Source organism: Amphiura filiformis, chromosome 15, assembly GCF_039555335.1.
Source record: "Amphiura filiformis chromosome 15, Afil_fr2py, whole genome shotgun sequence".
NCBI lineage: Eukaryota > Metazoa > Echinodermata > Ophiuroidea > Amphilepidida > Amphiuridae > Amphiura > Amphiura filiformis.
In genome coordinates, this window is record NC_092642.1 from 42,704,259 (window position 1) to 42,723,489 (window position 19,231).

Below are 19,231 nucleotides of genomic sequence, written 5' to 3' on the forward strand. Positions count from 1 at the left end.
TTTTGCTGGGTGCCAATAGGGCTGTAAATGTGGTTCAAGATGTTGTTCCATATCAGTGCATTTTGCGGTTGTGTCAGTTGTGTCAGTTGGCCAACTGATTGGTTACTGACATGTGTTTAGAGTAGAGTATTGAGGCAATCCTGTGTGTAATTTTAGTTAATTTTGATGGACAGGATTTTAAGATATGACCTTGTGAAAAGTTTCTTTTTTGGCTTAGTGTATATAAAGGGTTGAAAAAATTGCTTTGCATAACTTGACTTGAATTTTGTTGATTTAAAAATTCAAAAACCTGCGAATAGAGGAATCATTTTCTATCCTCCCAAAGTTTTACCGTTTCTAAAAACAATTTCTTTGGTCAAAAAATAATCACATTGTCCAAAAATGATTCTTTCAGAAAAAGTTGCACTACTGTTACTAAACAAATCTACTTTGATATGTTCTTCTTCCGCAAAACAGGTAACATGCACACGAGATTCTTTGAGCAAGTCCACATATTTAATGCTCTTCATGGTAATTGATCACAAGTAGTCGTGTTCCAATCTGGATAAGATCTGGATGTAAAATACCTGTCATACAATGTCCATCGTGTTATAGTATCTAGTAAAATAAAATTATGAACATTTAAACTACTAGTATATGTTTCTATCATAATAATAAAAGCAAAACTAATTGATAGCGGATAAAAGTAGCTGTATCTTGTAAAGCAAACTCTTACGAGAACACATGCTGAACATGGCACAATCATCTAGTCAAAAATATAGTTACTTGTTTGGTTTTTACTAAAATTTTTCTTCATAACTAGCACTCCCAATAACCAACAACAACGTGAAATAGTGAGGTACATTTTAAGTTCTGCTACCGAGTTCCTCTGTGAAAATCTTGAACCGACAAAAGTGATACGCAAATTACAATCTCATCGAGATTTGGATGATAGCGATGTAGCGAACATAAAAAGTATAGCAGATCGTGCAGAAAGGGTGGAGCAGCTTCTCTTCATATTGAAAAGGAAATCAGTGAAAGCATATGTGAGATTTATGGAAGCATTGTGGGAAGTTGACAAAGAAGAACTTTATAAAGTTGTCATGGACATCATGCAAGGTAATTATATGGTTATACGATTTATTTTTCTGTTAGTAGTGCTATTCTCCAAACAATTTTAGTTCACTTTAAGTTGATTTTACTTGCCATGTAACTTAGAATAACATCACTGTCACCACATTTATAACACAGAGAGATTGTTTCCTAGTGACGCCACACCCAGTACAGGAAAGACGACCTCTGATGGCTCTCAACAGTTGCAACTGTCATGCAACCCTCATGGTAAGTTTAATAGGCCGATATAATAATTGATTTAATACTGCATCCGTGTTTGGAGGAACACTATTCCCGGCACTGTGAAATGTGTAGATGTAAAGAAGATGTTAGTTATGAAACAAAGACAGATGTAAAAGTTGTGTTTTGTAAAAACGGATACTTTTCGGAAGTGATATAGATCACATAAATAAATATGGTAAATAATGGTCTTTTCCATCAACTGTTTTATGATTTTCGTCGGTTTTAATTTTTTCCCGACACTTGTTCTTGAAGGATCACTTGTTTTATATGATTGCATAATATATCCTTCTAATTGTAGATTTTTTTATTATCATTATTTGCTAGAACTGTTGGCACTACCTTCATCAAGTAGCCTTACCTGTCTTGATGAGAAGCAGTCAGAAAGCAATAACAATCTTGAAGGTAACACTTTTTTTTTGACACTCAATAAAATGATAAAAAAGAAAACAAAAACGTTTTATGCATGGCTCCAAATACCAAGATGTTGATTTTTGTGTTAGTGTTAATAGTAAAATTGCACATATTTTAATGTGAAATCATCTGTAAAGATGTGAGAAATAGAACATTTAGGAAAGCTTGAGATTAAATTTAAAAATGTTGGTTAAAAATAAAAATTAAATTTATTTGTTTAAAGAAATCAAATTATTCATTTCACCTTGCTTGTAAACAAGCTATGTGTCAAAAATGTGTTGAAAATAGTTTTCTTAGGCATTTTATGGATAACAATATAATTCTTATTGCTCTATTGCTCTAACATTGCGTCCGAAAGCAAGATGCCAAGATGTCGACTTACAAGTAAGATAAAGCAAGGTAAAATTTGTGACTAATGGGTATTCCAACAATAGAGATATTTTGTGGAATTGTCAAATTATAATAACATGGATATGCTACTGCTACTTGTGTATTTCAGGAACTTGATGGTGATGTCGATCTTGCAGAGCATGTCCGAGATAGTCACTGGGAAATCTCAAAATGTGAAAATGGGCCAATCACGTTGTTTTTTTTTGTACGGCATATATGCTGCAAATTCCAATCATTATTATCATGAGTTCACCTTCAGGTCTTGTGATAGTAATATGTTAACTATTAAGGGTGGCCGCAATGCAGTCCTCGACAAAGGGATGATTCGATTTTGTAAGGCCACATATGGGAAAATCACTATCAAAGTTTAGAGCCTATATCGGAGCGCTGAATTTTCGGCAAAGGTTATAGTACTTGGGTATCACCTTCTTGCTTCAGCGATTTGTATCGACTGATCGGCTCGACGCTCTGGAAACGTAGGTAGACACTGAGTATTCGTGCGAATTGCTTTTCTGCGAAAGCGATCGAGTATAAATGCAGCTTTAGTCATACTCTGGGGGCATTATATCATGATTTATAACGTCACCATTTGGTTTAAATGGACATTCAGAGATCCGTGATACCAAACTACATCATTCACCTCAAATGTCATTTATTTACAGTAAAGTAACTAAACTCTACAATGGATATGCTAGACACTGCTAGCTTTCTTACCAAGAGAGACAGATCTTAATTATTTATGCTAGGGCATACATGTATAAGGAACTCTGTGCGAATCCAATAGCGATCTTACAGACCGTAACAGACGGACGTAACTTTTTCAGTTTTCTTTTTTATTTCGAGGATATTTCCTGATTTATCAAACATTAAAAGTGACTTCAGACAATTTTACGAACTTTGTGGTCCTCATCAACAGATCGCTCTGCAACTGGGTCATTGGGTCGTTTGTCGCGAGGTTTGAGCGATCTCATGCTCCGCCTGTTTGCGTTTATTTTTGGTGTTTGTACTGTGTGTTGCTCTGTGAATTTTGGATATATGGTTTGCCATGGCGGTCTCATTCTCCTGGTCATCTTTTATGGTTCTAGCACGATACCATCTCTTGGTTCTGGCAGTGTTATTTTCTTCGCGATGCATACCTCTATATTGCATACGCCATTATACATGCCAGACCAACAAGCTGAACCAAGGCCGAGTAATTCGACATCAATCATTGATCGTGATCAACGAATATCTTACAATCGTGATCAATTGATCGCTATTCAACCTGCACGCTTGACTAAAGATTTGGCTTCCAAACTTCGATCGCTAGAAATTGGCACTGGCCTACCACGTAAACGTTACCACCGCAAAAATGGTAAGCCTATGGAAATTAATCGTGATCATCTGAAATGGATGTGTTTTAATACTCAATCATGTCGCGAAGTGGCTACTGACATTTCTGAAATTATCCTCGATAATGACCTAGACATCTTAATGTTAACTGAAACGTGGCTATACGCTGAAGGTGATGAGGCATATGAAAGTACAATGACCCCATATGGTTACAAGTCATACTCTTTCCCACGTTGTGGAAAAAGAGGAAGTGGAATTGCTTTCATCATTAGATCCAACTTATCCAGATATGTCAAATTTACTCCGTTGAACTACTCTTCATTTGAAAGTGTTGAAATGAAGTTGTGTGTTAACCAACTTTCAGTTACATGCATTTGTTTATATAGAATTCATCATACCAATAAGAATAATGTAACTTTTAATGGTTTCATGTGCGACTTTGTCGATATGCTTTCCTCGTACGCAGATTCAAACAGTGATTTGTCATTCATTGGTGACTTTAACCTGCACTTCGATGAGCCTGATGAATCTTGTGTGAAACGCGTTAATGCTGTGTTATCCGACTTCCAACTCTTGCAACTTGTAGATAAACCTACCCATATTAAAAATCATATTCTTGATTGGGCCGTAGTATGAAATGAGAGATCTCTTATAACTTTTAATGATGTTCGTATTTATCGGGGGATATCGGATCATTTCGCTATTTTAGGACAGATTATCATCTTAAGACCTGCTCCTGCTAAACGTGTTGTGACCTCACGAAATCTGAGGGCAATTGATACGGATCAACTGAAAGCGGACTTGTCTGTGCTGTCCCTTGGTATGAATAACTTGACAGTCGATAGTCTTCTTGATACCTACAATGATACCCTCCGACAGACACTCGATCAGCATGCTCCGTTGAACACTCGCAGTGTTAAGGACCGACCATCCGCCCCTGGCTCACCACAGTAGTCAGGAATGCGCGACGTAGACGACGAAGTGCTGAACGACTCTGGCGCAAGACAAAACAGTCTGTTCACGAAGAGGTGTATATTAATGCAAGAAACGATACTATCAAGCATGTTACTGCCGCGAAGAAAGACTACTATGCAAGTAAAATAGACTCTGTCGGTTTTTCCACCAAACAACTTCTTAATGTGTCAAGTGAGCTTCTGGGCAAATCAAAATCTCGTGCCCTTCCATCTAATATTCCTGTAGATGAATTGCCAGTGTTTGATAATTTTTCTCTGGTTTGTGAAGAGGATATTGTTGCTATGATGAAGGAAATGCCCAATAAAACCTGCATCCTGGACCCACTGCCAACTGATCTTGTCAAACAATGTGCCGAGAGTCTGGTTCCTCTCATCACTCGCATCATTAATGAGTCTTTTCTATCAGGTTGTGTTCCATCTAAACTTAAAGAGGCTGTTGTAGTTCCCATTCTTAAGAAACATGGACTTGACTATAATAATCTGAAGAACTTCAGACCGGTATCCAATCTACCGTTTATCTAAAAACTTCTTGAAAGAGTGGTTCTTCGTCAATTGCAGCAACACCTTTTTGACAATAACCTCTTAGAAATAAACCAATCTGCGTATAGGAAGGGTCATAGTGTTAAAACCGCAGTACTGAGTGTCATGGACAGCCTGCTTACAAACTCTGATGAGAAATTTGTCTCACTCGTTGCCCTCCTTGACCTCAGTGCTGCGTTTGATACGCTTGACCACTCAATTCTCCTTAGACGCCTTGAAATCACTTTCGGTATCAGTGGCAATGTTCTCAAATGGTTTCATTCATATGTGTCGCAACGATTCCAATCTGTCATTGTTAATGGCTCTACATCAAATCCGTGCCCACTTTTGTACGGGATTCCACAGGGCTCTGTATTGGGGCCAGTTTTGTTTACATTATATTCCCAATCCCTCTCAGATGTCATTAATCTTCACAATTGCTCTTTCCATAAGTATGCCGATGATACCGTTGTATTTCAAAGTGGTCCACCTGAGAAGTTTGAGGTAGTTAAGATTGCAATTCAGGAATGTATCAGTGACATTTTATGTTGGATGGACAGCAATAAGCTAATGCTAAACACGGATAAGACCGAGGTTATGATTGTGGGCACCACTTCTCGTGTTAAGCAGGTTGCTAGTAATTCCATCACAATTTTGAATTCTGATATCATAATACAGGAGTCTGTTAAGTACCTTGGGGTGAGATTAGACCAAACGTTATCCATGTCCAGTCACATCAGTGAAGTTTGCCGTTCATCATTTTTGTCTTTAAGACGTATTGGGTGTATTCGGCCTTATCTGTCTGATAGAGCTACATCATGTCTTGTCAATTCAATTATAACATCTCGTCTTGACTTCTGTAACTCATCCTTGACTGGTATCACCACCGACCAACTTAACAGACTTCAAAGAATACAAAATTGCGCTGCCCGTTTAATCATGAAGAAAAGGAAGTATGAGCATATCACCCCGTCATATATGAGCTTCACTGGCTGCCTTCAGAATTTCGGATTCAGTATAAGTTAGCTGTTCTTGCTTTTCGGCACTTTGAAGATACATTACCAACTTATCCGTCTGCTACGCTCTGCACATACAAACCAGCTCGATCATTTCGATCTTCTACTGAAAGATTATTGAAATCTCCCCGTGTTAATCTTAAATCGGCTGGTGAGCGCTCATTTCATTTCGCTGCTCCGGCTGTTTGGAATTCGCTTCCAAACAGCCTCCGTAACATACATTCGCTTACTCAATTCAAAGAGCAGCTTAAAACGCATCTTTTCTTCGTGCTTTTCCGGATTCACATATGTAACTTGTTTGTCTTTATTGTTTGTGCGCCTTGAGTTCTTTTGAAGATTGTGCGCCTACTAAGAACCCTCCATTATCATTATTATTAAGTTCATTTAACACGTAATTACGGAATTTTGACAAATAATTCTAAAGGAGTGGTATGTTATGAAACAATATTTGTTCATTCTTAATCCTTTTACGTTTGAGAGTGAACCCACTATAGGGACTGTTTTTGCATGACTGACGGTTAAAATACATAGCCGGCCGACAATGGTCGCTATCGTTTTCAATTATACCAGAGCTGAAATACCAGTATTGCATAGCTTACGGGACTGGTCTCGAGACCAGTTTAACCTGGACTTGGTCTTGGTCTTGGTCTTGGTCTTGGTCTTGGTCTTGGTCTTGGTCTTGATCTTGGTCTTGGTCTTGGTCTTGGTCTTAGTCTTGGTCTCAAGGTCTTGGTCTAGGACTCGGCGTTCCTTTCTCAAAGACACTCGACTAAACACAACTGCATAATTCTGATGAGTGATTAGATTTGTGATTGTGGTTTACAAAATTAAATAATGTTTACAAAATTCACAATTAACTACTCCATTTAATAACTGTATTTGTGATAAACCATACATTATATTTTTTAATAACTTTTTATTAGCGTATTATAATAAATCTCTGCCTCCACAACTAACAATAACAGCTGACTTCTCTACAGAATAGAGTGCCTATTAAATAAAATAAAAAAGAAAACCTGTTTGGTCATATTTTGTGCCAATTTTAGTAGCCATGGTAAAAATTTATTCAGCTTGATTGTGTCGCATTTTAAGTCAATTAACACTTATAAAAGAATATTGGTCATGTACTTGTACTTCAAGCCCAATATCGGTCTCGGTTTGGTATCGGTCTCGGGCCTGCTGGTTTGGGCCTTTGTCTCGAAAAGGCCGATCTCTCGACTACAACACTGTGAAATACGCAGGTAGGTATCTGTTTGTGTGAATGTAGGATGTCCGCCTGTGTACAAAAAATATTTTGTATTTATTCTTCATTTACATGCATTAAGAATAGCCAGAATTGAAGGAATTTGTGGATCACGAGAATTGCTTTTGCTTGCAAGACTCTTTTCCCAGTCTGATTGTAAGCTATTGTAATATTATTTACCATTATATGTTTAACAAAGACACATAATTTATTATGTGCAGGGGTGCGTAGGCATATTATTTTGTGCGTTCGTTGAGTGAAAGTAAGGTGTAAGTGTATATGCAGGTGTCTGGATTGAAAATCAGACAAAACCTACCTTTTTATTGGATTCATAAACATATCGCCTTGAATCTTCATACAGTTTTAGTGAAGGTAACATGTTTATAATATTTTCAGAGTTGTTATACATCTCGTACAGGATGCAATGTACACTACGCCAAAAAAGTTTCTTTATGGTAAGGAAATGTACCCACAATTAAAATCTAACGACTAATTTTGTACATTTGCTAAATAATCACATGCGGGTGATTGTCCTGCGCATTTTGACACCTCAATCACTACCCTACGACACTCCTAAGAAAATGTTTAAGTAACACGAGGTTGAAAAATGAAAATTGCAAAAAGGCCTATTCAGGTTTCCAGCATAAAGAACACAAACATGCAGATATCATTTGTTTACTTGCTGAACACATTTCAGGCATCATATTGCCGCTTCCAGCTTCAGTTGAGATTAATCTCTTTTTCTTTCAGCACTTTGTGTGTCCACCGTTGACTTCCCTTACAGCAGCCACGCGGCGTCTCATGCTCCTAATGAGGCGTCGAATGTTACCTTGCTCAATCCCATTCCACTCGTTGATAACGATGCAACGCAATCCCACTAGAGATGTATCTGCCATTATCTTCATGTTGACTCGTCTCTTGAGCTGATCCCAAAGGTTCTCCAAGGGGTTAAGATCAGGGCTTCTGGAGGACCACTCAAGTGTCTCGATTCCTTCTGTATTGGTAACATATTGAACATACAGTATCTTCCAAACTGCTGTAAAATAGGCTAACATTTACAAGAATGTACATTTTTATGCTATTATTAGATTTATATTTTTGAATATTTTATTACATCATGCACAATTTACATCATATATACATAGCAATAAGGAAAGTACATAAATATTGGGGTAAACGATATGTTGATGTAAAAAGTTTAATTGTAGTAAAGCGATTTATGCATTAATAATAAAGGAAGACATGCAAAGAAGCGGTAACATTTGCTATATTTGCTATTAAAGTCATTGATTCCATTATGCTTCTATAAGCTTCTGGATTCTGCGACAGTGAATTTAAGAGCAAAGTTTGCTGTAATTATGGTAACAATATTATTTTGCACTTTGTATACACAAAGCCGCAGATATTAAACAAAAATGCCTTCAATACTATCGCTTAATTGTTCCTTACTTAAAAATGGACACCAAACACAGATCCTGGTCTCGTATGCAAAGACAGGTTAGTCTGATGACGTTACTGCAAAATGTTCAACTGGTGCAGACATTAAAGGTGCAGATAATATAATACCTTAAGGCTGCAGAAATTCAGAAAAATACCGTCAGGGGTTACGGAAGCCCTCAGCAGGAAGATCAGGAAAGCAGGGGTAACTGTTCATGTCCGGCCTATTAACACTATCCGCAATATGCTTGTCAGTCCTAAAGACAAAGTTAGCAAATCCGACCGTACATGTGTTGTCTACGACATTCAATGTGAAGACTGTGACTCTCGGTATATTGGAGAGACAGAAAGACCCCTTTGCAAACGGTTGAAAGAACATAATCGCGAGAGCTCACCGGTTGGGTCCCACATGAAAACTCATAGTCATCAATTCAAGCCTGAAGAAGTGGACATCTTAAATACAGACTCTAGATGGTTCCAGCGGGGGGTGAAAGAATCCATATACATTGCTGCTCGACGCTCACAACCCAGATCTCAATAAGGACAGGGGCCGCCACCACCTACCAGCCGTCTACCAACCTGTCATCCTGTCATGTGACTCTGACGTCATATCTAAGTCACATGACCAAAATCCCGCTCCAGTCAACCACTCTTGAAAAAGTCTCGTCGGATGACGGACGAAAATTTGAGTAAGTCAAATTTTTTCTTAAGTTGTGTGACCAGTTTAAACTTACCTCAACACCGTCAGTACTATCTCAAAATCATTTGATGTACTGACGTTCATGATATATAATTGAATATTAACAATTTTGTGGCGATTTTGCTATTGTTATTTGCAAATGTTACCTGAACTGTTTTGAAATTGGGTCAAGGGGTCTCGTTACAAGTGAGAACGTGGGGAGATTGCACGACACCTTCAAATTCGCAGGAGCCAAATTCTCCAAGCAATTGGTCCGGGAGATTAGTAAGATTGCGCAAGTCAGCAGCTTTACAATCTGGAACGCCCGTAATGAGCCCCATTGGGAGGCGGCTCCTTACCTTAAAATCTAGCTCTCCCACCCCTTTGCTTACTGCTAGCTTTGCATCTCTCCCCACGTCCTCATTTGCTGTGTTAAAAACATTTTTGGCATTTGTATTTTATAATAGTTGTATTTTATATTGTGTTTTGTGTTGCCTTTTTAAGGCCCTCCTGCCTGCTTGATGGCCTGCTAACGCAGGTTTTCAGCGTGTCCTGGGGGTGATCGTACATTCTTTTGTTAATTTTGATGTATTTTTATGATGTGATTAATAAAGAATGATTGAATAATATATTAATTCGGTCGGTCGAAAGCACCAATGGGCTATTCCATTTAAAATCCAAACTACCCCTGTGGCAAATTTTTCCTCAGAGGGTGTATGAAATTTAAATGGGGCTGCCTACTGCATTAATTCCATTTGAAGTTCATACTCCCCCTGTGACAGATATACACACAGGGGTAGTGTGTATTTTAAATAGAATAGCCCAATGAATAGCCCAATGCGTAATAAATCGCAACCTCTCAGGGGCTGTGCAATAATTATGAGCCCTGGGGGAGGGTAAAATTGGGGGGGGGGCAAGAAATTTTTGGCGAGCCAGAAAGGGGGGGGCAAGCAATTTTTGGCAAGCCGAGAGGGGGGGGGCAAGCGATTTTTCTTCATGGGGCGCCTTTTAAATAAAACGCTCTAAAAAGGCTTAGGATAACAGTACGGGAACGCTTAAATATGCAAATTTTCCTGCTCGCAACAGGTATATAGACCATTTAAGGTTTGTAAATTGGGATCCCAAAAATTTGGCATGCGCAAGGGGGGGGGGCAAAGAATTTTTGGCCGGCCGAGAGGGGGGGATTTTGGCAGGCCGAGAGGGGGGGCAAGCAATTTTTGGCGAGCTGTTTGGAAATTGGGGGGCTCAACATTATTGCACATTAAATCGTATTTCGTGAAATGATTTGCGCCAAATTTGAAAGCACGTCATCAAACTGTAGTTATCCTAGACTGAGTGGCGTAATTTCGAGCACTCGCTCTGGTGTCGACCAAGTGCACAGGCATTTGATGGTGTACTTTCGATTGTTTTATGACCTGATTTTACATCATACCAACTACGGCATAGGACGAGCCTGAGAACATAAATGTCAACAACAGAAAGAAAAAATACGATTATTTTATTTTTATTTTACTACATTCCCAGCAAACACAAAACGTTTTCGACATGATTCGCAAATGGTTATAAAAGGTTGTCAGAAAACGTTTAAATGTCGTGTTGTATAAAGGGTACATTAATGGTATAAAACGTTTTCATAACATTACTGCACAGCAAACACAAATGTTTTACAGAAAACATTTAAATGTCGGGTTATATAAAGGGTATAAAAACGTTTTAATAACATTCCAAAAACATTTTTGAAAACTTGGTACAAATCATTCTAAACAGAATGTTATTTTGGGGTTGACAAAATATTTTGCAAAAAAATGTTTGCCCCAAATATTTACAATACAATAGCGTTTTTAAAATGTTTTCACGACCTTTATATAACCCGACATTTAAATGTTATTAAAACGTTTTGTAAAAAACATTTTAAGAACATTTCTGTGTTTACTGGGTGCAAATATTTTAACATAATGTTATTTAAGTGTTGATAAAAAATCGAAAACATTTGAAAAATATTGTTGTAACGTATTTTCATACAAAACGTTTTAAAACGATTTCATGACCTTTATATAACCCGACATTTTAATGTTATTAAAACGTTTTTACCTAAACCAAAACCCAAAATATAACTTATTTAAAACGTTTTAGAAACGTTTTTTGTGTTTGCTGGGTTATGCTAATATCAACGTTACTAGTATTAAATAAAATTATGAGTATGTCTCCGAGATTTGGAAGATTTTGAAATCCAATGAGGAATACGTTCTCCTCTACCCACACATAAGTTTGAGATGCTCGAAACTTTTAAAACTTTTAAGAAATGATTTCAAAACATTTTCTCAATAAGCTGATAAAATATGACCTTTAAATGATTGTTTGAACTAGGACTAAATCCAATTTGAAATAAAATCCATCAAAATTTGCGGAATAAGACATACGGAAAAATCACAACACATTGGCAATATGCTTATACTGAGCCAATTAATACTATATTATATATTGTATAATGATTATTATTTAACGGTTTTGAATATATATGCGCAGGACCAGCTCCGCTTATTATGAACACACACCATTTTGATCAATTGATATTGATATAATAGGCCATTATATCAAAGTGTTGATATATTACATCAAGCAAACGATATGAAAGTTATTGTTTTTCCACTAAAATTATAAAATTCACAACAATTAAATATATTACAATTGATTAAAACAGGGCGATAAACAATAAAATGAGAACATAATGATATACAAAATGATTCAATATAAAATGACTCAAGACCTTAAAAGAAGTCGCCGGCAATCATAATAATGTGCCATATAATTATGTTAGAAAAACACGTGGTTTTATTTAAAGCAAACTCACATGATATTGACCATAAAAAATACCCGGCTCTCAACACGCGATATTAAAAATTCCTGCGCCGGAATTGTCTAGGGCAATGACGTCATGGTTATTTGTGCTCAATTGTCGTCATCACTCTTCATTACATTGCTGGAACATCATTGCCTCAGACAATTTTGGTGGCCGAGAATTTTGAATATCGCATGTTAAAAGTCTGCTGTTTTTACTGGTCAATATGAGTTTGTTTTAAATAATATAAAACCATCACTGATAGCCAGAATGGAGTCAAGTGACTCTATAAGTGGAGTAAACTAGCACTGACTCTCCAAAGGAGTCACCTGATTATCACAGTAGAGTCAGTTGACTCTACCTGTGGGGTCAATTGACTCTACATTCAGAGTCGTCGACGGAGTCAAGAAATTTATGACTCTTCAAGGGAGTCACATTCTGTAATGTCTTGGCTCTTGACACCACGGAATGTATATTCCCCCATTCCAAGGGGATGGTGGTCAAGCCAAATTTTCTCCATCGTGTCGTCTGACAATCACCAATAGCGTGAAACTCAGAGTAAAGTCTCCTATTCGGGTAGGTCTATACTTTGAATTTGTATCTTGATGTACATCTATGTGTATCATTATTTCGGAGCGACTCTATGTCTAAAATGACTCTATATTGGGAGTCAAATGACTCCTGTGTAGAGTCATCAACAGTGACTCTTCAGCGGAGTCAAGAAATTTATGACTCTTCAAGGGAGTTAAATGACTCCCAATATGGAGTCATTTTAGACATAGAGTCACAGAATGGCTGGACTCTACTTTTAGAGTCACCTAGACTCCAGTTTGGCTTTCAGTGCACGTGATTCGTGTTTCATGATTATTTGTTAACATTATAAGGCATAATGTTGTGATTACCGGAGACTTCCTTTAATCCACATCCGCTTGTGCCATTCAGATTCTAAATCGGAAGCTAATTTATATTCTAACTTTTTGCAATAGCGATCCGTCACTTTGATTAAAAGTTAATAAAGAATTAACATGATTAAAAAGATGAAGGGCTCGGATAGCGACGTTAGCACAATTCCATACTGCAGTTACTGTCCGTTTTCCTATACACAATACACAGTGCTCTCACCATTGACGCGTGACCTCTAAAAATGATGTACGTTGGAAGAATGGGCACTTGCCTAGTTAACATCACTGTGTGAAAAATAACCAGCCAATATTTTAGCTATTCTCCAAACTTCTAGCAAATATATTTCTCTAACATGACCTAAAATTACAGCTAGGTTAGATGTTCAGAAATAGTCGCACTTTTGTAAAATATGAGGGCAATGCATAGCTAGCCAACTCCCCGTGTTAATTGAATGGAGATTTGACCGAAAATATTGGTATCGGACCGATCACTTCTGAAGGATGCCACAAAAAAACGGTACAAGCTACATTTTAACTATTCTAAATAGGTTCTAGAAAATATAGTTTTGTAACATGTCCTAAATTTTTAGCTAATTTAGATGTTTGGAGAGGGTCGCACTTTTGTGTTTTAGGAAGGATATGTAAACGACAGATAACACCAAAAATATGAAGAAATTATTTCCAAACCGTGTTAAGTCAACAATCATTATGTTGCTCATTTTGAAGAATGCTGGTTAACAAAAAGCAGGTCTTTGTCTCATTTCGTGAACAAAGCTACACATACCATTGTTTCCTTTCGTTTCCTTTATAATCGGTTAACCAACTGAAGCTATAATACCAGCTTTATTGCGATGTCGCACATTGAAAACAGACACTTGTGCACAACCAGAGAAGATCTGATTTATTCAGTTGAGCTGCTTCAATGAGTGTTATCTTGGTTTAATAGCTTTTAATGGGGTTTAAGTCCTGCAAAGGTCGAGATGAATTCTACTGTAGACATGACTGCATCATGCTTTTCGTGGGACCTGTGAGCAAATATAACAGTCCTCGAAGGAAGCTTGATAAATCTAATGATATGTGTATGTAGCTGGGATGAAAAGCGACCATCAATTGACAATATTTTAACCCTTTGTATTGAAGATATACATTAAGTTTCCCAAAAGACCTACAATTTCTAGTTTTTAATTATTTGCCATAAAATTTGTGTTATATCGCAAATTCTAAAAAATCAAAATTATTTGATATGAAATGTGCTCTTAGGACCCACAAAAAAAAACTGTGCAAAGTTGGGTGACCGAACCCTTAAGCTAGCCCTTGTGTCATTTTTTAACTTCAAATGAACGAGGTTTTCCAGAATGAATATAACATACACGATGATTTGAGATTTTTTGTACCAGATTCAGCTTTTAGATACTGATTTTACATACGTATTGTATTTACATACTAACGCTTAATTGTTCCTTGCTTTAAAAATTGTCACCAATCAGTTGCTGGACTCTTAAGTACAAACAGTAGCTTTTACCCAATCGTAAGATTTATTTTTAAGTTTATATGCAAGGACAGATCAGTCTGATGACGTCACTGCCGTCTAACATTGTCAAGGTTTATTAAAGACATCACTTGGCGCTTTTTTGTGTTTCAACTGGTGCAAATATTAACGGTGCAGATAATATAATACCACTGGTACCACAGATGACACAAATCAAAAATAGCCAGAGGAAGATGCGATCTATCACCATGGCAACATACTTCCAGTCTTCTGTCATCTGGAAAATAATAAGAAAGGACACGAATGAGAATGTTACATGTTGTAATTGCTTGGGCAACTTTGTTTGTTTTAGATGCGCAAAACGTCGAAAACTACCCTGATCCACACAGGTCTAAAACTCCAAACAAAGTAATCGTTTAAATTGATTAGATCATTCCAAAGGATTAGCTTTGATTGGGGCATTGATCCTCCTCACTTATGCTTTTGACTGTTCCAACCGCGCCAGAGACAACAACGTATGGAAGTAAAGCCGCCACCGTGTCTGCTCCATCAATGTGGGATCAGCTTCCAGAAGAGATAAGTAGTGTCAAGTAACTGTCAGTTTTTTGTTTATTCTGATGAAATGCAGACATACATTTCCCCCTCTTCATTCAGAAGAGATAAGTAGTGTCAAGTAACTGTCCGTTTTTCAAATTTCTGTGATCAAATCCAGACATTCATTTTACCCCTCTTCATTTAGTTTATTTGACATGTATAGTCGTATTAACTAATGGATTTTTACGTCTGTAATACATCCCCAGCAAACACAAAACGTTTTCCAGAAAAGGTTTATATGCCTGGTTATATAAAGGGCATACAAACGTTTTAATAACATTCATAAAACATTTTTTGAACACTTGATGCAAACATTCTAAAATAATGTTCCTTAAGAATTGACAAAATATTTTGCCAAAATGTTTACAAACAATATTTCGCAATAAAATTTGTACAACGTTTTAAAAAAAATATTGTTGTATCGGTTTTGTTTCAGATAAAACGTTTTGAAACAACGTTTTCATGACCTTTATATAACCCGTAATTTAAATGCTAAAACGTTTTAAATAAAACCAAACACGTTTATAACGTTTTAAAACATTTTTGTGTTGCTGGGTCGGAGTATGCCCCTGTCAGACTTTCCTGCCGCTTGCAAGATAATTTTCTTTTTGATATTGATACATCAAAATATTACCAAGATGTACTAATTGTATTAGAGATGCTCATACTTACAGCATTGTATGCATCCTCACTTTTTAGATGGTCCGCTATAAATTTCACACCTTCAGATGCTTGCTTAAACTCTTTTGAATACTTTTTTAAACCAGAGTGCGTGGCAGCCTCTGCATTAATTCCACCTACGTCATCAGACAGTGTTCGAAGTCTGTACCCTCCTGGGTTGTGGTTTTCAAACATATCGCTGCCATTACTTCGCGTCGCTTCAACCTCTTTGTGATGGTACAACTCTTTCATTTCAAATAAATTTGGATTGATTTCAGCTCTTGAGTCTCTATGCTTAGTTTTCCTAATCTCTGGCTTGTTTGGTCGCTTCATGTACAATATTGGTGGAAGTGTTTCTAGAAATATTTTTCGCACCCATGGTTGCATTGTGTGAGTGCTGGGTCCTCGATAATGAATGTTCAAAACTATAACTGTTATCGCAATAGATAATGTCACCAAAACCATAGTGAATAGTAAATAACGTCCGATGAGTGGAATAAGAAGTGATGTTGGAGGAATAATTTCGGCAATCAGTAACAGAAACACAGTAAGTGCCAAAAGTACCGATATACACAATGTGATTTTCTCTCCTGAATCTGACGGCAAATAAAATACCAAAACAGTAAGAAATGAAATGAGTACACACGGTAATATAAGATTCACTGTATAAAACAGAGGTTTTCTTCGAATTTTAAGATGGAACGTGATGTCTGTATAAATTTCCTTGCAGCAAGGGTATTTCACTGTGTGTTTTTCCCCAGGCGTATCCACAATATCCCATTCACCAGACTCCCAATAATCTTCAAGATCAACATTGGCAGTCCCTCCTTCTGGACTAGACCCCATAGATATCAGATCTATCAAGTTGCCATCATATGTCCATGATCCAAATTTCATGATACACTCTTGTTGATCAAATGGAAAATATCTGACATCAATCTTACAGGAGCTTTTGTAGATTGCTGGCGGAAGCCAATATATGTCGCCCGAATAGTACAACAAAGCCTTCACCATCAGCGTGACCTCATAATTGCCATCAGCGCTGAAATGAAAAATAAAGCTTTTAGTTGAAACCACGACTTATTTGACTTTGCACTATTAACAGTTTAAGCGGCATCATATAAGCTATGATAACAGTAATTGTGAAGTTGGAAGTCATATCTTTGCTACAATTAACAACAAAAACAACATACAGGGTGTCCCATAAAAAATTACCGAGTGAATAAAATTGAACGTAAGTCGAGAAATAGACATCAGAATCAAAAAATTCAAAATGTAGCGCATATCCTATTTTGTTGTGCATCACATACGAAACTTTTATTTGATTCGGTTGACTGGTTTCGAAGAAATGAACGATTGCCTAATGCTTGCATCAATGCAGTTCATTCCAAGTTTGATCAACAGGCGCTTTTTTCATACTCGCTCACCGCTTCCTAAAGTTTGTGTATCTCATTAAATTTAGTCCACATTATCTATTGAAATCAGACGGTGTTATGTCATTCATGCTTTCACTGAAGATGAATAACAGTTTGTCCGAGAAAACTTTGATCTCTACAATAATTGGAAGCTCTCCAACTTTAATTCTTTAAGCTGTGCAAATATACTTTACAAAGAACATTTTGAGCCAAGAATGACAATGATCAAGTGCTTACAGCTTTACGTGTGATTTTTGATACCACGCAACATTAATGTTGAAGTTTTAAAAGATTTAAACTTTGCAATACAATTTCTTGGAAATATTCCGAAAACATATGTGTGTGAGAATTTTTTAAGCCAGCTGGAATTCTTTATGTAGTATTCTTCATGCAACATTTAATTCAACATTAACGAAAAAAGATATTTACAAATACCGAGCATCATCTCACATGCAAGTTTTCATTTTCAATATCGTGCAGGTTTTCAAATTTGAACAAAACCTAATTAAATGTTTTGCAAGAAACAGGTTGTTTAAAAAGAACGAAAAGGATTTCAAATATGAAGCCCATTGACAGTTTAACTACTCGTGCGCATTGTGTTGAATGATCTTTCTTTCAAACTTGGAATGAAGTGAATTGACACATGCGTTATGTAATCTCTCATTTCTTCGCGATCAGTCAACTGATTCCAGTAAAATTGGCGTATAAGATGCAGAATAAGATGGGCTACACGCTGATGTTTAGATTTTTGGATTCTGATGTCTGTTTTTTGACTTACGTCCAAATTTATTTGCCCGGTAATTTTTTCTGGGACACCCTATGTGGTGTGATCAAGCAAATTCAGTCTAAAGTCGAACACATTCAATTTTCAGTTTCTTACAGGACTGTAAAGCATTTGCAAAGCTACATTTTGCAGAAAACCCCATTGGATTTGGACAACCAGTTCAAAAGATGTGAACAGTTAAAGAGTTTCCAAAACAATAGGAAACAGAGGAAATACTTCCTTTGTTTGGCTATATCTCAAAATACTCAAAATGTTACAGAAATCTAGCAGATCAGTTTTCTTGCACACGTAACAAAATTGAAATCAAAATCACTTCGCTAAATAACATCGCAACATGTCGCATTTTGTCTGTTTGCACATGTCTCATTTATGTTTCTCAATATTTTCCCCAACCTCATAATATAATTATCAGGTAATCATGTTGGAACTTACTTGTTATAGAGAACAAGATCTGGTAGCCATATTCGGGATGATGGGACGCGTATAACGGTTATATTTTCGTGTTCAGTCGGATTCCACGTCAATCTGTAGTCAACCCAAGCCTTTCAATAAAAAACAAAAAACAAGTCAAGTAGCGAGTACATTAGATTTCAAAATGTCTTTAATTTATTCATTGATTGGTGAGTGACCATGTGTTTCGTAGTACCAAAAACTCTTAGTTATATTGATTTTATCAAGCAAAAGGCTATCCCCTCTTGCAACCTATCGACAGGTCCAATTTCTGTAATGAGGTGTCACCGGGCTTGGAACAGATAATAACTCAGTGATTATAGATTTCAGTTATAAGTACGTCGTCGGGTGTCACAGTGCCGGTACATACGGTCACTGTGTGAGTGGTCGAGCTTTCGTCAGATGCGCCTCTGACTTCATCAAGACTATTTCGCCTCACCTGGCTGGATACAATTGGATCAGATCGTGTCATATTTAACAACATAAAATCAATTTAAATACCTGCTTCAGCCACACGTTTGTTGTCATAATCTGGTTCTTCTCATCCTGTAGAAGAAAAAATTATACCACAGGTATAATTGAAGACCGAATTAAAAAAGGCTAGTTTGCGTCTGACGTCATGGCAAAGGCGCGACGTGATTGAGTGCTGACCTGCGCAGTGCATAATTTTTGGTCTGGTTGACTGGACGTCACACGCAAACTAGTCTTTTTAATTCGGTCTTCAATTATAACTACATACCAATTATACCACACTAGCGGGTA

At 36.9% G+C, this 19,231-nt stretch overlaps 2 protein-coding genes across 2 annotated transcripts in view; one reads left to right on the forward strand and one right to left on the reverse strand.

The window, feature by feature from the left end:
• Positions 1–518, forward strand: part of LOC140170973 (uncharacterized) — a 29,460-nt gene extending 28,942 nt beyond the window's left edge. The window contains exon 11 of the mRNA XM_072194163.1: positions 457–518. Within this exon, the coding sequence (XP_072050264.1) occupies positions 457–518 (62 nt within the window). The remainder of the gene's footprint in view (positions 1–456) is intronic.
• Positions 519–14,693: 14,175 nt separating this feature from the next.
• Positions 14,694–18,941, reverse strand: LOC140170974 (neuronal acetylcholine receptor subunit alpha-3-like). Its single transcript, XM_072194164.1, has 4 exons — positions 18,840–18,941; positions 18,452–18,561; positions 15,833–16,862; positions 14,694–14,843 (listed from the first exon to the last, which is right to left on the reverse strand). Exons 1-4 carry the CDS (start codon positions 18,939–18,941, stop codon positions 14,694–14,696), a joined length of 1,392 nt encoding a protein of 463 aa, XP_072050265.1.
• Positions 18,942–19,231: the final 290 nt, after the last annotated feature.